At 38.1% G+C, this 25,733-nt stretch overlaps 1 protein-coding gene and 1 pseudogene across 2 annotated transcripts; both read left to right on the forward strand.

Moving 5' to 3' along the window:
• The first annotated feature begins 231 nt into the window (after nucleotides 1-231).
• On the forward strand, nucleotides 232-850 carry LOC135639112 (expansin-A2-like; annotated as a pseudogene).
• A 1,456-nt stretch (nucleotides 851-2,306) lies between these two features.
• On the forward strand, nucleotides 2,307-25,277 carry LOC103983615 (sister chromatid cohesion protein SCC2). 2 transcript variants are annotated; one of them, XM_009400861.3, is made up of 28 exons: nucleotides 2,307-2,815; nucleotides 2,908-3,017; nucleotides 6,446-6,581; nucleotides 6,662-6,761; nucleotides 6,836-7,086; nucleotides 10,019-10,126; nucleotides 10,289-10,397; nucleotides 10,777-10,879; nucleotides 10,976-11,162; nucleotides 11,243-11,674; nucleotides 11,744-12,270; nucleotides 12,343-12,550; nucleotides 12,631-12,681; nucleotides 12,783-12,941; nucleotides 13,019-13,186; nucleotides 13,512-13,811; nucleotides 13,907-14,059; nucleotides 17,137-17,306; nucleotides 20,129-20,237; nucleotides 21,132-21,293; nucleotides 21,380-21,484; nucleotides 21,560-21,793; nucleotides 21,942-22,075; nucleotides 22,166-22,432; nucleotides 22,507-22,801; nucleotides 23,561-23,653; nucleotides 23,757-23,882; nucleotides 24,799-25,277. In XM_009400861.3, the coding sequence occupies exons 5-28, from the start codon at nucleotides 6,859-6,861 to the stop codon at nucleotides 25,033-25,035; spliced, it is 4,665 nt and encodes a 1,554-aa protein (XP_009399136.2). In that variant the 5' UTR covers nucleotides 2,307-2,815; nucleotides 2,908-3,017; nucleotides 6,446-6,581; nucleotides 6,662-6,761; nucleotides 6,836-6,858; the 3' UTR covers nucleotides 25,036-25,277. The 2 variants fall into 2 exon arrangements, with proteins under 2 accessions (XP_009399136.2, XP_009399135.2); XM_009400860.3 differs by having other exon boundaries at nucleotides 6,454-6,581.
• Nucleotides 25,278-25,733: the final 456 nt, after the last annotated feature.

Genomic DNA, 25,733 nt, shown 5'->3' on the forward strand with positions numbered 1-25,733 from the left:
TCGGTTCATAGGTTTGAATGACCTGAATCATCGATTCCGGTTCAAGCCATCCATTCTGTAATTTTTCATTATTTAAAAACCGGTCCATTAAAGTTGGTCCAATCTCGATCCGCACTTTAATCGACCGATTCTTCGGCCCGGTCCAACTTCTTGATGAATACTCTGCTCAGGACTGACTTACGAATGGTGATATTATGCTGACACGTGGATTCGAATCTAATATGTGAAGGCATGTATAGAAAAAGTCCGTGACAAGAGTTTAGAGGACATGTCTCGCTGACCGGTATACTCTATCTGACCCACGAGTTGGCACTCTCACCGGAGGTGCTTGTGGCCGCGGCCTGGAGACGACGGCGCTGAGCACGGCCCTCTTCGAGAACGGCCAAGCTTGCGGCGCATGCTACGAGGTGGAGTGCAGCGACGACCCCCCAGCGGTGCGCTCCGGGGACCATCGCCGTCGCTGCGACCAACTTGTGCCCGCCTAACTAACTACTCGAAGCCCAAGAACAACGGCACCTCCAAGGACTACCACGCCGGCATCGTCCCCACCCAGTGCCGGCGAACCCACTGCACCAGGAGGGGCGGCATGCGGTTCGAGATCAAGGGAAACCCGTACTGGAGACTCGTGTGGGCGTACGACGTGGGCGGCGACGGCGACGTGACGGCGGTGTCGATCAAGGGATCGGGCACCGAGTGGATCCCGATGTCCAGGAACTGGGAAACCGGCACGCGGCTGGTGGGGCAGAGCCTCTCGTTCCGAGCGATGGCAGGACGGTGCAGGCGGCGAACCGGCAGTTCGGGCAAGACCGCCGCCGGTTCCGAGCGACGAGACCTGGCTCCAGCAGACTGAGGTGACACGAGCGAATGGAAGCTGCTTCTTGCACGTGCCTTCTCCGTGCTCGTGATGCTATTTCGTCGAACGCTCGTCGGACATTTTACGTTGAATGTGGGGTCAAAGGCCCTTTTACAAATCATTGCGGTCGAATTATCCTCTGATGTGTCAGTTGCCCAAAGTACATTACGTGACTGTTTACGTGTGTTCGGCAGGTGGACGTGACAGTCTTGGTTGCTATCCGCGAGCGGTAGTACGAGATCATTGTGTCCTTTGGACGTCGGGTCATCCTTTTCTCAGACAGTGTCGAAAGGTTGGCTGCCGGGATTGCACACGGTAGTCGCCCGTATCTTGTCGTCGAGGCGGCGACTCCGACATACACCCGTTCGCTTACTCTATCGACTCGGAGCGAGAATTATTATTTGGTGCGGTCCATCGCTTGTTTGAAGACTAATATTATAATTAGTAAAGTGATATGACGCATTTTTGGTAACACACCCTTTCACGGTAACCCAGAGCTACTACAGCATCAATAAAGATTTCAAAAACCATCATAGTGGAGCACGTTGGATCGAAAAACTCGAGACGGTGTCATCAAGTACAAAGCTGCCCCAAGAAACTTGGGACGGTGTCGTTAGGTACAAAGCCACCCTAAGAAACTCGGGACGACACCGTCAGGTACGAAACCGCCCCAAGAAATTTATGACGACGTCATCAAGTACGAAGGCATCCCGAGAAACTCAAGACGATGCCATCAGGTACAAAACCGCCCCCAAGAAGCTCGGGACGACATCGTCAAGTACGAGGGTGCCTCGAGAAACTCGAGACGACGTCGTCCCGCAGCATATGACCGATCCCCGTATATAGATATAAGTGTTCACTGTCCGGCTAGAGAGTGGGAGGATACACATTTCATTCGTATTTTACTCAACACTGACTTAAGTTTCGAAGGGATTTGATCGAAAAACTCCTCCCAACCTCGACCTGAGTGCAGGGGCTGACGATGCAACAACAGGTGACGATGTTCGCAACCCATCCTGACTTGTCATCCGTCTCGACCACGAAAGTTCTTGCGTGAGCATCTTTGAACATCCAAAGTCGAATCAAGTCGTGCCGACTCTTCGACCACGGTGTAAAGGTACACAAACATAAATTATAGATGTGTCGTTGCAAGAAATTTAAGTTTTAAAAAGATATTGATACATTTACTTGATTTATTTGAAAGATTAATAGTATGCCCTTTATTTACGTTGGGAACAATTTAAAAGTAAAATTAACATAAAAAGACAGAAGGAATGGACGGTTAGACCACAAAGTTACGGAAAAGCCCAATTAGATGGCGCTGCAGATATCTTCACGAGGGTATATTAGTAATTCAAGTCAACAAGACCACGTCCTTGTAATTTCAAATTTAGCCCTCTACGGTTCTTCCTTCCACGGGAAGTTGCGGCTCCGTCCTTCAGTCCGCAAATAAAAGCAAGTCGGAGGGCTAAATGTGAATCGGAAAAGCTTCGTCGTCGCCCATTTCTCCGACCCTCCCTATTCAAGTCGGCCCACCTCCAGCGGAGCTCTCGCTCTCCACCCGACCCTCGTTCGTCTCCTGTTCCTTTCGAAACCCCCCTCCTCCATCTCCCCCAAATTGTTAGGGCTTCTCGGGGTTTCCAACCCCAGAAACCCTAATTTCTACCCCCGATTCTGCCCTAAGCCTTCGATCTCCATGCCCTTGATCCCTGCGTCGGCCTGATCCATGGAGTTCAACCAGGACCTGGGATTCGAGCGGTACTGCCGCCTGTCGAACACCACCCACTCGGAGATCGCTCCTTCCTTGTCCCTGCCCTCGCTCCCCGTGTGCTTTGGGTCCTTCGACCAGCAGCTCGGCCTCTCCGACGTGCCCGGAGGGTCCCGCTCCGGCGACCGCCCGGATATTCTCGCGCACGCGGGAACGATCGCGGAGCTGCTTAGGAATTGCGATGTTGACTACTTGTAAGTCTGGCTTTCGAGGTTGTCTTGTATTGTATTCGTTCGAGCGAAGGCATGGTTTTGTGACTGCATCCGTAATGTTGTTTATCGCGTAGAAATCTCAAGGAAAACGCGAGAGTCGTTCCTGATGACTTGGGGGACCGTTCGAGGCTCTATCAAGAAGTCGTCAAGTATAACCCGGATGCCTTTAAGTGTTTCTATCGAGGTAAACTATACTCAATTTGTTGATTGTTGATGAAACACACACGTGATGCATGCGTATTCCTGTAGTTCTTGGTTTCTTCTTGGGTTTGGCTTTTATTTCTTCTCTTATTTTCTAGCAAGAGCTCGTGTATTTATTTCGGTCTAGTTTTTATTTATTCTCCGTTTCTCTGCAAGGACTCGTGCTATTAGCTCATGCGTTCTAAAGGAACGTAGCGTGTAATAGTTTGTACGTCGGTGGAATTAAAGGAATAATTTGATTCTTCGTAAGAGAGGCAAAGGATTAGGTGTTTGATAAATTAAACCAATGTTTTGATCTTTTCTTGGTAGAATTGGAAAAAGGAAACCCTTAAGTTTTCTTTGATGAGAACATGGATTTGATGTTATTTCGAGTTTGTTATTGTCCATTTGGATTGTGGAAAACAAAAATATCATGTTTTTAGTTCTCTGCTTTGATGTGCTGTGGCTTATCTTGAGTTTATGTGCAGTAACAACCAGCATTACGTTCCTGATTTTTCAGTATAAGTAGTTGAATAGTTTTCGTATTAATAGCATTGACGTCATTAATGGTGTAACTGATCCATTCTTATCATACTTTGGACTGGTGATGCGCCCAAATTCAGGGTCCCAATTTTTTCTAGTTCGATAGAGTTTGAGATTATTTATATTATTTTAAGGATGTTGAAGTGTTTTTTATTAGGTTATAAGTTTTGGTTTGTGTAGGATGTCTTATTATTGTTTTGGGGTTCATTTTATTTAAAAATATTGTTTGAACCGGGGAAATGTTAGATGGAGTACTTAACATGTCAGTCTTAGAAGTAGCTGAAATTTTTTAGTTACTTTAAAATAAATCTTTGATTGAAATCAAATTTTGAATCAAAGAAATAGTGTTTGACCATGTATTGTGGTCTTGGCTTCTCCGATGGTTATTTATTCTGGTTTCTGATATTCTTCTTCTGGTCCACATCATGATATCAAATGATTCCAAAACAGCATAAGCCATATGTTTTCATATCGTCTAAAACCAATCTGATTTTAGTTGATCTGACAGCTTTATTGGTTGAAATTAATGGTAATTTTGGCCAAGCCTAGGTGGTTTGGTAGTTTAAAAAAGGTAAGGCAAGAGAGAAGCCGAAAGAAGGGAAAGAGGAGAGAAAGCGTCGGTTAAAGACCAAAAAAGTTCCTATGACCTTAACTTTGAAATAGAGGATACACTATCATTATTGTGTTTGCTATCTGCTGGAATCATTTTCTTTTGTCACCATTGTTACAATGTTCATCATCGACTGCTGGTTAAAAAAGACGAAAGGATATTGGGTGAAGAAATGGTTGGTCAAGAAATTGCTGTGTTGCCGTAGCTTTCACAATTAATCAACACTCTCCTTAAATAAAGTTTTCCTTGTTTCTTAGCACCTTGTGTACGTGGTAATTCCAGAAGCGTGAGGCTAAAATGGGATCTATATCTATTTTCAAAGCTACATGTAGATAAGTCTTGAGCTTAAAAAAAAAAAAAAGAAGGATAATCATTTACTTCATCGATATCTTTCAATGATAGATCAATATTTAATTTCTGATCAATAATTTATATAGTTATTTTTTTAACCTTTTATATTTCCAATCTCATGTCTTTTTAGAAAGTTCAATATTTTATGAAATATCAGGGCAAAATAATTTTTTAGCATATATTATTTTTTCAAATTTTATTTTGTGTTTCCTAATATTTTATATTTCATCAATTTTTCATAAGTTGTTATTTTTATTTCTTTTTTCTTTGATTTTGATCCCTCCGATCTGATCAAATTGATCCTTTTAATCTGAATCATGTCATCCCGTCGCTGGGTGGTACCGATAGTGTTTTTGGTAACTATAGAATTAATTTTTTTTTTGGTTATTTGTTTAGTTTGCAACCATAAGATTGTGATGAATGCTATATCAGATTCATGCATGTTTGTTGATTACCACACCTCTCCATTTCCCTTTGTTTTAGGATTTGGGCTTTAGTTCTTAATGGTTGTAGATATTGAGGTCAGTCAAGCTCCAATTTTTGTGAAGTATTTGGCTACCTTTCCCCCGTTTTTCAGGCATCCAAGAGAAAGTTATTTTTAAATTCCCAGCTATTGGGACAGTCAATCTTTAAATTCCCAGTCAATGAACTACCAATATGAGGGCAATACAAGCTAACCTATCGACACATGAGGAACTGTAGCTACAGTATCCATCTACAAGACCCTAATTACAAATTAGACTTAGAACCAAGGTCTTCAATTTCAAATAATACAAGCCGTACCGGGCGGTATGTACCGGACCGCCAGCAGACCGGTACACGGACCATCCACTACCGGGCGGTATATGTATATATACACACACACACATATATAAACACACACACACATATATTGGCAACGTCGCCCTGCTGTTCGGTATACAGTACAGCACCGTACCGAGCGTATCTCGAAACTCCGGTACGGTACGATATTTCAATCCTTGCTTAGTACTAAAACTGAAACAATTTTTATTGACAACCATACAAAGTTGACTGACCTTACACATCATAACCAACATATAAAGTCACATTGGTTAAAGGCAGTGATAGATTGTCTCATGTTGACTCTTAAGGTATCTTATAATCTAATGTGTTGGTGGTGATGTTAATTTGGTTTTCATAAATGAAGTGCATGTAAATGTCATCACCATAGGGAGTTCTTTTATATTTGTATATATGCACACCTCTCCAGCTGTATATTGGAACTGTAATAAAATAATTGAAGGAAGAGTGTGTATGTGAAGCTAACTTCATTGTTTTCATCATATCAACACCTACAAAGTTATTGATTACAACTACGTCCATATTTATTAGGACAATCGTGTTTTATCATATCAAAGCTTATTAGGTTTTCAAGTACATCAGATCCATTTTTGCCTTATTATACTTTGTCTATCAGGTTTGGCAGTGCAAAATAAGGTGCTTTTTTAAGTATTAAAGTTGTTATGTTTTATGTGCTTTAATACCTCCCATGTCATTAACATTATGAAATTTGTCACTAGTTGTAATACATCCCATGTCATTATACTTGGTATATCTCTGTTGTTGTAATGAAATTTTATCTGGTTCAGAAAACAAATTCAATCTATGTTGGCTTCTGTAGTCCTTGGCCATATGGATGCTTTATAAAACTTTGATTTTTTTAACTAAGTTGGCACTAGTTTTCTGAGGTTTCATGTGTCTGGTTACTCATTTTACTTTGTGTTTTAGTATTTTGTCATGTGAAAAATTCATGATTTTGTTGTTTTACTTTTTTGTATAATTTGATTTTTACTCGTCATAATTATCTGACAACTTCTTTGTTGCAATATATATATTTTTGGGTGTGATTGTCGTTTTAGTTGGACTTTCTTTCACTTCTTTGCTTATGTAATGTTGTGCTGTTCAAGTTTCTCAGGTCCTCTTCAGGAGCAGAGAAGGTCTAATCAAACGATAGAAAAGAAACCCTTTGGACAAGGTGTTTCCCAAGTACAAAGGGATAATGGGGGTGAATGTGATGACCGGTCAGAAAAGAACTTGATCACTGTGAGTTTTATGGTCTTCTCTTAGTTATCGATCCTCTTTTCCTACTGTTTATGTAAGTCCCCAAATGCTTGCAATTGCAGGAACCACCTTCTTTTGCTTCGTCAAGAAAACCGAAAATAAAAAAGAAAGAAAGTGATTCTGTTCCATCATCTGTGGGGCCAGATCTTCTTGACCATCAAGGTTACCTAATCTTTCTCGTGTCTTTACTCGACGCTCTTGTTTCGAGTATTAATATTTTTTTCTTTAATTTGCAGGAATAGTTGGAAGCTTTTGTGAGATGGCTGAAGATTTTTGTGGGAGGGCAGAGATACCTGATGATGCGGAAGGTGCAGAGGTGTCATCTATTCCGCTGACTGATATTAAAACACTTCTAAATCAGATAATGTCTTTACGTTCAAAGAAAGTCTTGCAGTTAATTCCACTCAACACTCTTGTGAGACTCATAAATATTTTAGATCGTCAAATACAGTGTGCACAAGGCCTGTCGATTGATGGAAATGACAATGTAAGTTTTTTTTTTGGCTATAGAATATAGATGCTGTTATTTTCTATCATTGAAATGTTTCCTTTTAGAAAAGGTAAAATTTGACTTTGGTTTTCCTTTCATTTGTTGGCAGCTGATGTCAATCTGTGCTTACAAGTTCTGTCTTGCTTAATGGTGATTTGCTTCAGATGCATTGAATAAAAATGGTCTTTTTTTTTTTGCTTAGGGTGCATTGAACAAAAATGGTGATTATTCTTTTATATATTTTCCTTTTGTGTTGACAATTTAAATAACTTAACTTTTAATTCTTATATATAGGTGTGTATATGTTTATTGGCATTTAGGCAAGATAGGAGGATATAGTTGAAGTGGATGGTTAAAAAATGTCCATGTACCTAAACAAGACTTTCATGCCTTGATTGTACTAGCAAGTTAGGTCAAGGCGCAAATTGTACATGATTTCTGTAGCCTGTAGGTTCATTTGCACTTTTATGCCTCAAATTGTGTGGCCTTGAGAAGAATCATAAGAGAAGGTTCAGCATATGATGATGTTGAGATGGATGATATTTATTATAATGAAAGATGAAATAAAGAACCTTTACAATTGATCCATGGGAGATGTAGCACCAAATAGGGAAAATGATAGGGCTGAGAAGTTGAAGGCAGTTCAAAGTTCAAACTCATAAAAAAATGATGTTTATGTGCATAGCAAGAAAATGTATGATGTTTTGAAGTTAGGTGTTCAGAAATGGAGAAGAAGACCAAAGAGACATTTTATCAGCTGCTTTGTGTTGGCCCTTGTACTGTTTGAGGTCTTCGGCTTTTCTGGAGCATAAAGATCGGTAACATTTGTTTGACTGCATACTAACAAATTTGGATATCTTTGACTGCATTGTAACAAATTTGGATATCTCTTGAGGAGCTGAGTTGGGTTTGCTTGTTGTGGTTGATTCTTAAGTAGGACAAAGTTATGTTATGAGGACTGGTCATTTGCAGCATTTTCTTCTTCCAAGGTGAACAGTAAAGGAATTGCTTTGATGAACTTGTGTTGAAAAATAATTAGTCTGAAAACTAGTTGACTGACTAAAGTAATGAAGCAAAGGTCCATACAGTTTGTCCTTGTGGTGAATGATGAAAAATTGCAATTTATTAAATTGGAATTGTAGGGGCATAAACAACCATCACATATCATCGTCCCACTATGTCGAGGATGATTGTGTCAATAACATTATGCATTTATATTAAGGTAAAATAAAGATTGCAACGATTAATAAGGGTTATACATGCCTGAATAATTTTTAGTGCACACATTAGCATTTGTTATTTGCTGAACAAATATGCATTAATTGCCTTAAAAAGTTAAAAATATGATGTGCGAGGTGGAAGTAAAATTTCCTTCTTATTAGCAACATGAAAAATTTAGTTTTGATTTTATAATATAAATATTCCTGAATATTGAGTGGCCAATCATATATGGGTTTATCTCAAAATTCAAGTCGGGTAGAAGTCCTCTTCAGTAAAATTTGTTTGATAGAATCACGGTTATGTTTCGTGTAGTCATTGAGTTATTTGGAATTGTTAGATTTGAATTGGTTATAATATTAATTGGCTTGGCGATCAACTGAATCTTGTGGTGTTAATAGTTGAGTTGAATGCATGGATCGGGATTGGTATAGCTCGATCATATTGGATCTTGAGTTTTTGTTTATTATTTCTTCTGAATGATCAGAAATTAGCTGTAATCTTATGAAAATTGGTGAAGAATGATGAAATCAGTTGGAAATAAGTCATGACTGCTGGATCAACCTAAATTGGCTGGAATCGACAGGATTGGGAGATAAACCATTCAGTAACTGATCAGACCATTTAGATTTCGTGGAAATTAGCCGGGACAGGTTTGACCGTTTAGGTTCAGGATAGGGACCAGCTGAGCGAGCTTTAAAACTTAGAGGTTTCAGGTTCAGATTTGGCCAATCCTGATGTGGATTGGTTGATCCCATGAACCATTTTTCAAGTCAACATGAAGTAGCTGGGTGAAGCTTGAGAATGGGATTTTCCATGCTCATATTCGTTAAGCAATTTGATGGAATGACTTTGAATAAACGTGAGTCGTTCACATCATTGTGCAAATGGGTGTATATATACACATACAAAATGATCTCAATTTTTTAAACATTTAGATGGTTCTCATAATTCTCAGTATTGGAAGGTGGTTTCTTATTATTATTTTTTTCTACTGGATGGAATCCATGGAAATTGAAGATCACTCTGAGGAAGCATTATATTTTTATTGCAACTGAGTGGTTTTGTAGCATAATAGGTTAATGGTCATGACATTTTTGTGGCTAAGGCAAGCAATGAGTCACTAAATGAGTCAGCCCATATCTGCCTGGTAGGTTTATCTATCTTAGACTGCTGCTGGAAGCTTGGAACGGGACTGTATTCATCATTCACCAGCAGGCCAATGTTTTGTAAAATAGAACGGTCTTGTTTTATGTGTAGATTGTGTTACATGGATCCGGTTTGATTGGATTAGTGTTGATTATGCATTGTACTTATGGGATGAAACAAGCTCTCTGAGGTCTGGTTAAGCCTCGTTGTCTTAGGATTTCAGCCCAGGAATGTCAGTTTGCTTGATTTGGAACTGAACTTTAGGCTGGATGACACGGATCTGGACTGATTGGCCGGACAGGTATAGGTTGCATTACCATAGTTGCAACCCTAATCTGTATGTCGTATCAAAATATACATCAGTATTCCTTACCTGCTGGTTTCTTAAAATGTTTCTTCCATTGTCAATTACATGAAAAGCTGCAATGTAGAAGTGTTAATCTTTGACAGCTCCTCTTACATGCCTTCTTACCTTTTCAAGTTCTTATATGATCCTTTGAAGAAAGGTACTTACTGCATGTACCTTTAGCATGCTTTATTTATGCATGTGCACAATTTTCAGGCTGATGACGATGCTGCAAACTTGGTCCTGTGTGCTTTGGAGTCTACTCATGCATCACTGGGAATTATGGCCCATCAAGATATGCCAAAGCAGCTATATAGAGAAGAAGTATGTGCAAAGTATTTATAGTCTTTTACGTTAATGTCTTAACGGTAATATGACAAGTTACTTCCCTTTACACCCTGCTACCTGTTCACATAGGATGGATTTTTTAGTTAACATGTTTAATATTTTTGATAATTTCATGACTCTGTTTCACATTTAACTCAGGTCATTGAAAGAATTCTTGATTTCTCAAGACATCAGATCATGGAAATCATCGCAGCATGTAATCCATTGCACAGTCTTCCCAAACCAAGTGAAAATGCTCCTTTTGATGGTAATATTTTAGGAACTGATTTTTTATTTTTATTTTTGGGGACATCTGATAGCTGATGCATGTTCAATGAGCAACTCAGTCGATTTCAATCAGGTCTCCAATATGTAGCTCTGGCTTTTGATCTTGTGTTAACAGTGTGAACCTGATGAGGTCCTTTCTGCTTTTTGCTACAAGGATCTAGCTGTTTGCACCATGTTAACTGGTGATTTTGCCTGTGTGAGGCTTTGTTGGATGTTTTTGAACTTTTCATTGTAGAGTGAAAGTAAAGAATTGAATCATGCTGATATGCTGTGCATTTTGATACACATCCAGTAAGCTTGAAGAGCTTTCTGTTTTACCTTGTAATGGGTCTATTGTTTGATTTTCTGTATTTATCCAGGTGATGAGGAAGATGATGATGATGTAGATAATACCAATAGTTCATTAGCCAAAAGAAGGCGCTATAATAGGAATGTGAATCTGAGGAAGTCTTCCGGAAGCAAGTATTATCTCTAATACTTGGTTATTTGTGACTGTATTTCCACTTATTTGCATATTTAAGATACTTGTTTTATTGTTGTGTTTCTTGTTTACACCAGAATTTCAGCACCAGTGTATGCTGTGGTTCAGAAACTTTGCTCAATTCTAGGCTTTCTCAAGGATCTATTGTCTGTGGAGCGACTCTCAGATAGTTGCATTCTACAGTTGGTTAAGACCAGTTTTTCAACTTTCTTGGCAGATAACATTCAGCTCTTGCAATTAAAGTCTATAAATTTAATATGTGGGGTAATGCTATCTATTTTACTTAAATTGGTTCTCAATAATATATGCTCTTGTTTGTTTATTATGCTTGTTTGTTCATTCAGGTGTATTCTTCATACACACAGCACCGGAGTTTCTTGATAGATGAAACCCTGCAGCTTCTTAGGAAGTTACAATTCAACAAACGGGCTATTAGAGCTTATCATCTCCCCGATGAGGAACAAAAACAGATTCAGATGATAACAGCTTTGTTGATTCAATTGGTGCAAGTCAGTAGCAATCTTCCTGAAAGTTTGAAGACAGCAGCAAACTGGAATGCAGTTTTAGATATATCATCTGATTCAAGTAGCCCAGCTAAATCTTATGAAGCTGCAACTCAAACCTGTTGTCTTTTCTGGACCAGTGTTCTTCAGCGTTTGACCACTGCAAAATCTCAAGATGTATCAGAGTCGAAGATGATCTTAGAGAATATTATCATGGATCTGCTGACGACTTTGAATTTACCTGAATATCCTGCTTCTGCTCCAATATTGGAGGTGATGGATCTTCACCAGAACTTGAGTATTGTGCATTATAATTTTAATTAAATAGTCTGGTCTATGCAGGTTCTCTGTGTCTTGCTGCTTCAAAATGCTGGATTGAAATCTAAAGATATCTCAGCACGTTGCATGGCTGTTGACCTTCTAGGAATGATTGCAGCAAGGCTGAAACGTGATGCTGTGACTTGCAGCAGGGATAGGTTCTGGATCCTACAAGATCTGGTCGATGCAAATGATGATGTTTCTGTTGGCACGAAAGATGCATGCTCTGTTTGTCTTAAAAGAAGAGGTGCCAACATCATCTGTCATCTCTGCAAGAGATGCTTTCATCCTGATTGCTTGGGAATTTCGGGACAAGAAATGTTGCTTCGGGACTGGTCTTGTCATATATGTCTATGCAAGAAGCAGCTAATTACTCTGCATTCATACTGCAATATGCAGAGCAAGGATAATGCTAAGATAAGCTTAGTTTCTGCTAGCACCACTTCTGGAGATTCTGACTGTGTCACTAAATTGGAAGTTGTTCAACAAATTCTTTTGAACCATCTGCAACAAAATGGTTCCGAAGATGATGTGAATTTGTTTACTCGCTGGTGTGAAAACTTAATACTTTTTCCTTCTAGAATTGTTACAATCACATTATTTAAATGCTAAACCATTTGCAGGTTTTATCTTTGCTTGTGGTACAAGGACGACTCTCAATCTCAAGAAAGGGTTATTTATTATCTTGCTAGACTAAAGTCAAAGGCCATTTTGCGGGACTCTGGTAGTTCTTTATTGTTGTCAAGAGATGGGGCTAAGAAGATATGCTTGGCACTTGGGCAAAATAATTCTTTCTCTAGGGGATTTGACAAAATTCTTTCACTGCTCTTGGTAAATAGCTTTTTATTGCATTCCATTTTATTCTTGGATGTTGTCTATGTTAAGGATTACAGCAAACTCATTGCTCTCAGGCAAGCTTGAGGGAGAACTCTCCAGTTTTGCGAGCCAAGGCATTAAGAGCAGTGAGCATTTTTTCTACAGAGCAAATAAATATGTATCTAATTTCTTTCTATTACAGTGGTGATGCTTCTATTACACTGATGCTTCTATTACACTGTTTTAGGTCAGTGCCATAGTTGAAGCTGATCCTGAGGTTTTATGTGATAAACGTGTCCAATGTGCTGTTGAAGGAAGGTTTTGTGACTCTGCGATCTCAGTTCGGGAAGCTGCTCTTGAACTTGTTGGCAGACATATTGCTTCTCATCCTGGAGTTGGTTTGAAGGTGATTAAATCAAACATGCACTTTCAGATTCTTGAATGGTTATTTGTCTAATTGGAAGTTTATTTTGTGCTTGACAGTATTTTGAAAAAGTTGCTGAACGGATAAAGGATACCGGAGTCAGTGTGCGCAAACGTTCCATTAGAATTATCCGCGACTTGTGTATTTCTGAATCAAACTTCTCAGAAGCAACTCGTGCTTTTATTGAGATCATTTCTCGTGTTACCGATGAGGAATCAAGCGTACAGGTGATATGAGTATTGTTCTGAATTGGTTCTTTTAACCTTTTAATAGTAGTTTGTGTGTTTTTATATATATATATATATATGTATATATGTATATATGTATATATATATGTGTATATATGTATATGTATATATGTATATATGTATATATGTATATATATATATGTATGTATGTATGTATATATGTATATATGTATATATATACACATACATAGTTAATGTGGTTGATTTTTCCTGGTCTTTACGAGACTAAGCATCATGTCTTTTGTAGGATTACATGTTTTCTATGCTTGATTAACTTAATAGGTTTACTATGGGTTATTAACAGGATTTAGTATGCAAAACATTCTTTGAACTTTGGTTCGAGGAACCAACTGGAAGTCAGAAGCACTTGATAGCTGATGGTAGCTCTGTACCTATGGAAGTAGCAAAGAAGACTGAGCAGATTGTTGATATGCTGAGAAATATGCCTAACAGTCATCATCTTGTTACAGTTATAAAGCGTAATTTAACACTTGATTTTCTTCCACAATCGGCTAAAGCTACTGGGATAAATGCAGCTTCTTTGGCATCTGTGCGTAAACGCTGTGAATTGATTTGCAAACGTTTATTAGAAAGAATATTGCAGGTGCATTTTTTTGACCTTATTAGCATGCAGTGTCTTTGTGTGTTGAACTATTTAGTCATCCGGTTTTTAATATGCAACATATCAAAAACATGTAGGTAGAGGAGGAGACTAGTGATAAAGAGGAAGTTTGTGCACTCCCATATGTTCTTGCTTTGCATTCATTTTGCGTTGTGGATCCAACACTTTGTGCTCCATCCACCGATCAATCACAATTTGTTATAACTCTTCAGCCATACCTTAAGAATCAGGTATTATGTTTGGTTTTGGCAATTTCATGCATACATTTAGATTTTCTTGTTGTGTTTTCCACGTTGATGCTCGACGGTTTATGGATAATATCTTGAGCATCGCCAAAGTTGAGATACAAGAATGTTTCTTTAGAAGTTTTGTTTATTTATTTAGATTTTCTTGTCACATCTTCCACATTAATATTTTAATGTGCATTTCTAATTCTTCATTTCTTTGTACTCCGTTTAGGCCCTTTTTATGGTATTTTTTGTTATTAACTCTTGTATAGTTTATATGAATCGTACTGATTATATCCAGTTTTGCTTTGTTTCTTCTCTTTGATTATGTTCTACAGTGTTAGCTTGTTTATTTGCGGTAGAACAGATGCGAACTGATGTGTTGTTTTTTGTGTCTGTTAACTCCTAAGGCAAAATATGTATCCGGCATTACATCATCCCTTATAGGAATAATTGCTTTTTTTAGGTATATCGCAAAGAGAAGCACAAGCATTGTTCATGAAGTGACAACAAAGCTATCCTTGTGGTTCTTTTATTTTTTCATGGCATTGCATCTAATCTATTTATCTTGTGGAATGTGGGACTCGAATAAGTTACTTCCTACTTTTACCTCTTGAACCTTCTAGGAATGTGGCCCTTTTTATTTTGCATAACAAGCATTCTAAATGAATTTTGAGGTCTAAAGCATCTAAATATAATATTTGTTAAGTTTATTTTTTATTGAATTTTATGTTTACTTTTTAACTATTACTGAGGCAGGAACTAAGAGTGTTGAAATGTTCTTGCTGACTGAGCAGCCTGTTAAGGACCTAGGTCTTACCATGAAAGAATACCATTGGATATATTTTTTGTTGAGCATGTCAGGGTTTGCTGTACCGAGCCATACCGCCCGGTATGGGTGGTATGTACCGGTTCGACAGGTTTTCGGTACGCGGGCCAATGGTTACCGGTACGAGGCACTGTAGCACTGTAGCAGGTATTGTATCACTGTAGCAATGCTACAGTACTAGATACACTCAGGTGTATCGCTCGGTACACCTGGGTGTACCGCTCAGTATACCGTACCGTACCGGTACCGAGCCCAGGTCGAAATACCGGTACGGTGCGGTATTGCGAACCTTGGAGCATGTAAGAATCATTGTCATCGTGTTTGGTGAATTTCTTAACAATCAAACTTGTTCCAGGTTATTTCTTTTAACTACTTAACACTGTGCTGCCAAATGATGTTCGTTATTGCCCTTGGCATCTATGATTGTCAATACTCAGCACCATGGTTTAAGGTTACTGGCCCCATATTGGTCCATGACCAGGTACATGCCAATGTACCCACACATGGTGCACTGGCACATGCTGTGGCATGTGATTTAAGGGTCTCAATCTTTCGAAACCCTGAAAGATCCCTATTTTATGGTTGTTTCCTACCTTTTAAAACATAATGTTGAGAAGATTTGTATATTGCATTGAAATATGTAGTGGCAAAGGAACACAAGGTATCTAAACTCTAAAGAATACGTCGCACCACACAAATAAGTTCAAAGTCATTTAAGCAATGAAGCAGAATAAAATAATTGTATTATAAGATTATTTAATTGTTCCTACTTCCTACGACCAAAACGATCATCATGATTCATGACAGGGTGGGTCAAGGTCCTCAATCTGTTGATATTGTATATCATTATGGTACATCTGCAGGACCTAAGCATGAAACTGCTCCCATGGCATTTGGTAGGCATTTGATATTGGTAAACAGTGTCATTGATGTTGTTGCCTCATCACCATGAGCCACTCGTGTGATGGGACGCTCAGGCAATCAGTCCCACACAAGTTTTATGATGTAGTGTGCTTGAGCTGCAGCTCTCGTCACTGCATTGTTGTTGTGTATTGTAAGATGCATCCAACTCCGAAAAGAATGACTGTTCATCATAAGATCTAGAAACTGCAAAATCTTCCATACAGATTGAACCTATATTAACTAAAGATGAAGCGTAGATCCACATAGACCTAGCCTAAAACTGCTTGATCCTTGTGGATCTAGCCTAGATCCATATGGTTTGGGGCTTGATCTTTGTGGGTCAAGTTCTAATTTAAGTGTAAAACCAAGATGAATCTTTGAAATCTCTTTAATCATGGCCAATTAAACCTAAACTCAAGTCATTAAGCTAAGAAATCAGGTTCAAATTTACCTAATTTAGAAGAAATAGTTTATCAGATCCTTGATTTAAGCGCCTTCTCCTACCAGTAATGTTTGAATTTGGAAAAAAATTGCATGAGAGGGAAGGGAAAAAGAGAGTGAGGATGTTGATATGGGGAAAGGGAAGCAAAAGACACAGAAAAGTACTTTTTTGCAACTCAAAAGAGACCACAGTGGGTCTGTAGCGGGTGGTAATCCTGATTCATATGGCTTGGCAATTAGTCTTGTTTCGCCATTGGACCACATGGAATAGGTGGGTCCATGTGCATGCCAGCTGTTGGACCTGTTTGTACTGCTCGGCATGTCCTGGTCAGCTCAAAATGTAAAACCACAGCCAGCACCACTTATGGAGGTACTAAAGGCAGAGTTTGGGACTGAGATTTAATATATTAGATATTTTTTTAAATTATCAGTCTTCTCAAAATTTAAATCGGGACATTGCATAGAAATGATGACCAGGGGAAGAGAATTTTCTGATCATAAAACATGAACAACTGTGTAATGACATAGGAAATTTTGTGATAAGTTTATGCCTGTTGCGGTTGTTTTTTCATACATTTTAACAATAACTGGGCTAAAGAATGGATGTTTATAAAGCAGCTTTCTTATTCTGTTTCTGTTAAATATGCAGGAAGTCCATAATTACTGGAATATCCTTTTTACAAGTCTTGGTATTAGGCTTTTAGTATGCATCAATTGTCATGTATCCTATAAACATAACCTTGTTTGGTTTGGTTTTGCCATCACTTCAGTATATAGTCATTTACTTCATTCCAAATTTTGAATTCATGTATCTTTTTTTCTTTTTTTTTGTATAAAGGTTTGTTCTTGCAAATGGTAGTATTATCTTAATTATTTTTTGGTTGATTCCTCAACCTGCATTGTTTAGGTTGACAACAAATCAGTTGCTCAGCTGCTCGAAAGCATAATATATGTAGTCAATGCTGTTCTGCCATTGCTTCGGAAGCCACCACAGAGTGTTATTGAGGAACTTGAACAGGACCTTAAGCACATGATTGTTCGCCATTCTTTCCTGACAGTCGTTCATGCTTGTATCAAGTAGGTTATGTTTCATTGCGCATTTGATTATACCATTTGTCATTTATATTTCATAACACGGTTATTTTCCTAAATGCTCAGCATAGAGGTGTATATCTTTTTTTATGCATAATGGGAATTGAGGCTTGAATCTTATTACCTCATGGTTTTTATTTATTGCTTTACATGTTCACATGATAGAACTTGCGAAAAATTAGATTTACCTGAATATGTGGCATACTGTTTTTTTGCTGTACTGTTTGATTTGTTTTCTTGATTCTACTTGTAAATTATCATTACCATTCTGTGTTATCATCTAATTGTTATCTAGGTCATGCATGTGTGCATCTTTGACTATCTGTGTTTTCTTTTACCAGTGAGTTCATCTGAAATTTTGCTTTGTAGCTATCCTGGAATCTGACAACGAAGTTTAATGAAAGATATTTTTCATGCACATGTGCATCTTTGACTTTCCGTGTTTTCTAATACCAGGAAGCCCATTTTAATATGCATCTCAATGATACTCATAAAAAAGGAAATTTGTTTGTCGTTATCATGGAATTTGACAACTAAGTTTAATGTTGAATGATATTTTTCCAGATGATGAGTACGATAGCTCACTTGGTGATTGCTGTTTCCTTGCAGTCCTTCTTCACATTATCATAAACTTCGTGCCTTTCTTGTTATTAATCAACTATCTGCTTTTCTTTTTGTCTCTAAGACTTCTTGTAGTTAATTAAACATGATCAAAAGATGAAACAGCCTCAATTTTCTTTTATCGCTTGTTACCCAAGTTTTTAGTTATAATAATGTAGTTGGGTGGTTGTTTTCTATTGGATAGCTTAATTTTGTATGCTTCTTCAAGTAGGTACTAGAATAATCTTTCAAAAACATAACTGCTACAAAGTGTAATTCTTCATGCAACTGGGAACTTTACAAACATATCTGCAATTCCTAAAAGTTACAGTCTTCCCATGCAGCTATTGCTTATCTGTGTAACATATTTACAGACTCGAATTATGACCATACTAGGTTATATTTGACCCTGTTTGAAATATTGCAAAAATCTTGTAGTACTAACTATTGTAACTCGAACAAAATTTAAACTTGATCCAGACCTGCTCCAATCAATGCCACATAACTCATTTCCACATTATGTGTCATCGAGATTCGAGATGCATATTAAAATGAAATGTGCCAATGACCTCTAACAAATCCTCTCAAGCATGATTTGGGTTTCTATCAAATTATCAATTTTCAAGAGTCAAATTTGATTTTGGGCTTCACTGATTAGTTTTTTGCAGTGATTTATAAGCGCTAGGTGCCAAAAGGTGCCACGGTCTAAAAACACCCGAGGCGCTAAGCGCTAGCCCGAGCGAAGTGAGAGACTAAAAATTAATAATATTAAAATTAATAGTATTAAAATCAAAATAATAGTGCTATACTGTATACAGTTAACAATATACTGTATATTATTAACAGTATACTTTCGATTTCGAAAGAGGAGAAGCGAAAGAGAAGAGAAGAGTGTAAGGGAAGACCGAGGGTGCTGAGAAAAGCGGGAGCGGCAGCGATAGCGGCAACGGCGAGCGACGACAGTGGTAGCAGCGGGAGCGGCGACAACAACGGCCGTGGCTGCGGCTGCGGGAGTGGGAGCGACGAGCGGCGACAGTGGCAGCGGCGGCGAGCAGCGGGAGTGGCGACAGTGGCAGCGGCAGCGAGTAGCGTGAACGGCGAGCAAGGTTATGGTTGGGGAAGTCACGCTGATATTAGTGCTTTAGTTGGTTCGATTGAACCAAATAAAGCACCGGAGACCGAACCAGACCTAAACCGCTGGTTTGGTCGCCTGGTTTAACATAGGCGCTCGCCTGAAGCGCCCGGCGCCTGGACTCGGGCGAGCGCCTAGGCGACGCCTCTTTGAAGCACGTCGCCTGGAAATGAAGTGAGGCGGTCGGGCCTCGCCTCGCCTCGCCCAAGCACCTAGGCGAGCGCCCGAGCGCCTTTTTAAATCACTGGTTTTTTGATGCTAAAATTTGTTGAAATTCTTGAAGATGGAAAGTGACTATTAAATCTTCTAAGACTGGGTCCAGTTTGGATGTTACAGTTCTCAATCTATTAAATAGTTTCTTGATCTTCAGATATCTTCAATCCGACGCATTCCAAACTGGTTCCCTCATGTTTCTGGTGTCTTGTTTCTTAATCAAGTTAATTCGACTAGTACTTGCTCTTTTGCTCGGTGGATTCACTTTCATACTAGTTTATTCATTGGTGCTCAGTGTCCAGTGGCTGCAACACAGATTATCTAATATGAAATTTGCTATTACAGTTGGAGCTTTGTTAAGGTTGCATGCCTTGAGTGTCTCCTGGCCTTACATTGGTTGGAGCCTCATACATGTGACCACCTTTTTGTTAATTGAAATGCAGCATGTGCAGAGGTAGGTCGGCCTAGATCAGTTCAGTTTATGTTCAATTGGATTCATCTGATGGTAGATGGAGTGTTATTTGCAGGCTTTTTGTACCGATAGTGTTGTACTGTAGAACATTAAAAATTTAAAATTAAAGCAGTAAGGAGCATCTATTTTGCTAACCAACAGCTTTTTCTTCTGTGATACTTTGAACAGCCCCTAACACCATCGAGCTAGGGATTTTAGATGCTGTATGACTAATATTTGTTTTATTCCACATCATTGTTTTTTTGTTATTGACAGAAGTTTGTCGCAATATATTGCATGCTTCAGTAGTAATGATCCTAGGATTTCTGTTTCCTCTTCTTTATTTTGCTTACCTGCATCATTTAGCTGTGATAAAAATGTTGATTTTGATTGTTCCTTTTCCCCCTCTAGGTGCCTTTGTTCGCTTAGTAAAATTGCTGGCAAAGGTTCAAGTATTGTCGAATATTTGATTCACATTTTCTTCAAGCATTTGCAAGGTTCAGGTTCTGATAATATGCAGGTAACCATCTTTGCATTGGTTGCAAAACTAAATATTTAATTTTTTTTACTATGCCTTAGATTAGAAATTATTCTATTTTCTTGGTTTCTTATCCTTGTCATGTCTTCTGTTGCAATGTTGGAATATTGAGAACTTCTGTCGTGGAAATTCTCTTTATAATTGTTTGAACTTGTGATTAAACAAAAAGCTGAATTAGTTAACACAATTGAGACTTTACCACTACTATTTCAAATTTTCAGCAGAGTCTACTTTTTTACTTCGACACAATTGGAACGACATGTGTATTCTCCTTATCTTGGGTTTGTTGGTATTAGTTGAGGAACATCTTTATTTGATATTTTTATGACGTTTTGCAAATGTAATGTTTATAAAATAGAAACATGATAAAGGCAGATTGTTGAAAGATTAATGGTTCTTGTATTTAACTAAACTTTCTATTTTTCACTTATGTTCTAATGGAAACCTTGCTGGTCTTAGAATTAGAAAACTGTATCAGGTAGATTATGAGAGCCTCAAAAAGGATGAATTGGAAATTTTCTCTCATATTTGTTGCTTATTTGCTGAATTTTTTTAATGCACGGAACCAGAAATGTGTGATTAGAAAGCTACTTCTTTTAAAGAAATAATGAATCGACTATTTGAGATGTTTACCTATGAAACATATTTTAAGAATTGACCATAAAATATTGCTTATATTATTTTTGTTCACATTAATTTTTTTTTAAACATTTGTTGTGGCCAACAAATCAATGGGGAGATGTTTAAGAAATATTATTGTTATCAAAAGATGACTATGGATTGTTTTCTTCTTTAAGCATTTCGTTCTTCTAGTAGAGAACTTGAATCCATTGATATACCTATCTGATGGTGTTTGAACTTGTGTATGATATCCAGCTTTTGGGTCGTTCACTTTTCTGCCTTGGGCTTCTTCTAAGGTATGGGGGAGAGCTAATAGTTAAGACTGATAGTCAACATGTTCATATTGACAAGAGTCTCTCATTACTGAAAAGATATCTTGTCATGGACGACTTTGGCTTAAAGGTTCGAGCTTTACAGGCAAGTGAAAATTATCAAAGAATTTGGTGTATTGAAAGTTTTTCTTTGGAACTTGGATCTTGAATTCATATGCTAATGCTTTGCAGGCATTAGGCTATATATTGATTTCTAGTCCTGAGTATATGTTGGAAAAAGACATTGGGAAAATATTAGAGGCCTCACTGGCCTCTAGTGCTGATTTCAGGCTTAAGGTACATCATTTTTTGTTATGCACATTCTTTGTTCTTTCCCTTTATTTGAATGGGATGTTTTTTTTTTCACACCAGACGCAAGCATTGCAAAACCTGTATGAATATCTTCTTGATGCGGAAACCAAAATGGGTACAGATTGTGGCAGTAAGAATGCAACTTCACATGCTGAAGATGCTGGAAACAAAGTGCCTGTAGCTGCAGGTGCAGGTGATACTAATATTTGTGGAGGAATTGTTCAGCTTTATTGGAACAGTATTCTTGAAAGATGCTTGGATGGAAATGACCAAATTCGTCAAACTTCTCTCAAGGTATTAACTCTCTGAATTTCTCATCTTTTTTCATAGCAAAGTTACTTTTTAGTTTTATGAAAATCTTTGTTTCTATTTCTCAGCTTTATTAAAATGTATGCTGTTATTGTTTTTGCTTGTGTTGATTTCTTTTTCACATTTGTTTCAGATTGTGGAAATTGTACTACGTCAAGGACTAGTCCATCCTATTACGTGTGTTCCATACCTCATAGCTCTTGAAATTGATCCGCTGGATGTGAATTCAAAATTGGCCCATCACTTGTTGATGAACATGAATGATAAGTATGATCATGTAACTCAATAGACTTATCAAGTTTACTAGTCAAATTGGAATGACATTGTGTTTGTTTAGTAACATGATTGGTTTTGCAGGTATCCTGCTTTTTTTGAAAGCCGTTTGGGTGATGGCCTTCAGATGTCATTTAAATTTGTTCAGTGCATAGCCAGTAATCATAATTTGGTCTCAGGACTTCAAAAAGGTAAATCTGATGGTAATCCGATAGCATATGTCCGGCCAGGTATATCTCGTATATACAGGCTTATTCGAGGAAATCGTATTGCAAGGAACAAGTTCATTCACTCAATAGTGAGGAAATTTGAGTCTGGTGGTGGGAATTATTTACCGATTGGCTTTCTTGTGTAAGTTACAAAGTTGTTATTTGGCTTGAAGAACTTAGTTGGTGTTGATTCTAATTGTCATTTCCATTTCGCAGATATTGCACAGAGATTCTTGCATCTCTCCCTTTCACATGTCCTGATGAACCCCTTTACTTGATATATGATATAAATCGAATAATACAAGTTAGGGCAGGCGCACTCGAGGCAAACATGAAAACCTGGAGTTCTGTTTCGCAACACCGGGATTCATTGGAGATGGCCAGTGAAATTGACAAAGGTAATGCCAATTCTGGTTGGCCTAATATATCTGAGCATGATTTCACAGAGATTGCAGACAAGATGTCAGACAGCTCACATGGCATTTCAACAGAAGACCTGCAGAAGTTTCAGGTTGTTATATGTTTAAATGTAATACCATGGATCATTTGCAATTTAAACTGTCGAATAATGCATTGTTGCTGTTCTGCATTACAACAAGCCTTAAGCTCCCTACAACTTGTGCTTGGACATGGATCTTTTACTGCCATTTCAGTCAAATGAGGAGCTACCTATTCTCTTTTTGTTGTTTTTAATAAAGTTGTTTGAGAGATCTCCCTCTACCTTTTGTCTTCTGGTAACTAAACATCCATCATAACTTAGGACACAACTTTTCGTGTATGTTGACTCCTAACTGCATAACATTGTGATTCATAATTTCATATATTATTGATATTTTCATTATTGTATACTTATTTCTTGTCATTGTTGTTATTGTTGCCCCTTCATATCAACCTTCCTTGTGTTTAACAGGGTAAAATGTAAGGATCATTTCTAGTTGCCCCATTATCATGCTATCTCATAATATCAGTTTGTCAATTGCAACAAATAATGTAGCCTTTGACCTTGCATATATTCTGATAAAAAGATCGTGGCCTGTGGAACTTACTCATACATTAGAGTTTAAAAATATAGAACAATTGCATTTTCTTGTCTTAATTATACTGTTAGTGATGTTGGAAATTTGATATGAACTCTTATGTTTTTTTGTGGCATTTTATTTATTTGCACAATCTTGTTTGTTGATGGGGGCATTTGGCATTCTTAGCATGTCATCTTGCTCTTCTCTTCCTAGTAACTTTTTTAATGATTGGAAATTGTTTTGCTACTCAGGCTGATTGTCATGAGGCAATTGCTCTGCAACTCCTATTGAAGCTGAAAAGGCACTTGAAAATTGTGTATGGTCTAAATGATGCCAGGTGTCAGGTTAGTTTTTTCATAATGAAGTTTTTCAGTTCTCTACCCTTCAACAACAGAGCATGCAGATTACTGTTCCAGAGATTTTGATATTTTGAATTCTTTCTATTAGGCGTTTTCTTTAAAGGAGCTTCCAAAGCCTGGAGAGACAATCTCTAAGCAAAACATTCCTTTCAACATTAGTGACACTCCAATCAGTTTGCCTACATCCTATCAAGCCATGGTTGAAAAGTATCAGGTACCTGACTTAGGCATACTTGAGAAGTAATCTTGATAGATTCTGGAGTGGAACTATTCCATATTTTTTTGCTTGCACATTTTCCTCATTTTGACTGACTTTTAAGTATGTTAGCATTCTTATCTTCTTTAGTTTCCAACAGCTGATTTTATTGATTACATATTTGTTGCCACCTCAAGTGTTGACTTTTGGTTTGGGTGCATCTCCTTTTGTTGATTTGGAACCCTAAGAAGATGGAAATCATATGGAGAAAATTTTCCCTTGTAGAATGCTTTTGGTGGATCTAAATATTTCAGAACAGCCCCTTTATTTCCTATTGATTATCATGTTTATCCATCTGAAGGTTTGTGAAGTCAATTTGTATATACTACTACTATCTGTCATGTTCCTTTCACTTCAGAAACCTGTGCAAGGACTACCATCTTTTTTTGCAGCACCAGTATCGGTCCACTCTAGATTCTCTAACCATATTTTTGTCAAGTAGTTGATTCCTTCTGATAGCAATGGATTCATTTACTTCTCAGTCTTGCTTCCATTTTTTAATTATTTTTTCGTCTGGTGATGTGGGTGTGAGTGGTTTGTTGTTTGGAGTTCCAGAACCACGTTGTTGAGGGTGTTTTCTCCTTGAGGACAACATATTCATAAATATTTTGGATTTGTACTGCTTCTCTTTGAATTTTCAACAGTAATTAAGATTCATTATATTTACAAACATGGATCTTTTCAACTTCTGTTACAAGAATTGAACATAAGATGATACTTGAGGTCATGAATGCCAATTTTTACTATTGAGGGCTCCGTAATGGCTTCAGCCATTGCAACCTTAACTCGTTGCCTTGTCTGAACTTTTTCTTTTTTTTCACCTTCTCCGAGTTTTCTGTACTGCACTCATGATAACTTTGTTGATGAATTGCAGGAGTTCAAGGTATCGTTGAGAGAAGACGCAATAGACTATTCAACATATACAGCTAGTGTCAAGAGGAAACGCCCTACTCCAAGAAGTTCGAGAGGCGGAAAAGCTGCTCAACGAAAAGGTGAGGAAGATGATGACGATGTGGATGATGAAGACTGGACAGGTGGGCCACGCGTGCTTGATTTCAGTGGCCAAAGGAGTAATGGTATGCGGATGACCAGGCAACGGTTGCAAGTGTAACAGATGTGTAGCTTTTCTGTACATTACAGGAACATCGCAGTAGGGTTGGCAGTATTGGTACATAGAAGTAACAAAAAGTGGGCAAGGCTTTGGTTGTAGTTAGTTAGGTGGTCTCATTTAACTGGAGCGGCTGATGTGTCCCGTCCCCAAGCCCCTTTGGTATTTTCTCGTTGGGCTGCTGTTCTAAGGACCGTCAAGAATGTGCTCCAGCTTCAAAGTAATGAAAAATCCATTTTTGACCATGCTGCGGGGATATATATGGTTTGGAAGTGTCTTTTAAACCTCCGTCGCTCAAGTTTCCTGTTTCGGTCTGGTTCTCTGTTTTCCGTTGATTAGTTTTTTCCTATTTATTTCTAACAGGTTTCAAGTGCGCCACTGCCGAGTCGTGTGATGCTCCTTGTCGAAGCTCAAAGTTTCTATCTTTGATGGAGTGTCTGCAGTTGAAGTTAAAGAGTATGTATTTCCGATTTGTTCCTGAGACGATCTGCCGGCGACGAGAGATGGTGCCAGAATCTTACATCAACACAATGTGCCTTAAATGTCGGGACATAGCACTTCATTATATTTTGGGACGAGGGAGAAGACAGCAAAAGCGAACTCGGGGGTTATGTTCACGTTTTGTTTTTATATTCTTTTTCACATCACAATATTCTGATCGCTTTATCCTTTTTTATTCTTTTCTGATGTCACAATGTGAC

The sequence above is a fragment of the Musa acuminata genome, chromosome BXJ3-5 (genome assembly GCF_036884655.1).
Source record: "Musa acuminata AAA Group cultivar baxijiao chromosome BXJ3-5, Cavendish_Baxijiao_AAA, whole genome shotgun sequence".
Taxonomy (NCBI): domain Eukaryota; kingdom Viridiplantae; phylum Streptophyta; class Magnoliopsida; order Zingiberales; family Musaceae; genus Musa; species Musa acuminata.

Bases quoted from the DNA above. Each gene is read 5' to 3' on its own strand.
- LOC103983615 (XM_009400860.3), top strand. From the start codon at position 2,580: ATGGAGTTCAACCAGGACCTGGGATTCGAGCGGTACTGCCGCCTGTCG. The intron at 12,682-12,782 runs GTGAGCATTTTT...ACACTGTTTTAG, and splicing joins GAGCCAAGGCATTAAGAGCA to GTCAGTGCCATAGTTGAAGC. The intron at 21,794-21,941 runs GTATTAACTCTC...CATTTGTTTCAG, and splicing joins TTCGTCAAACTTCTCTCAAG to ATTGTGGAAATTGTACTACG.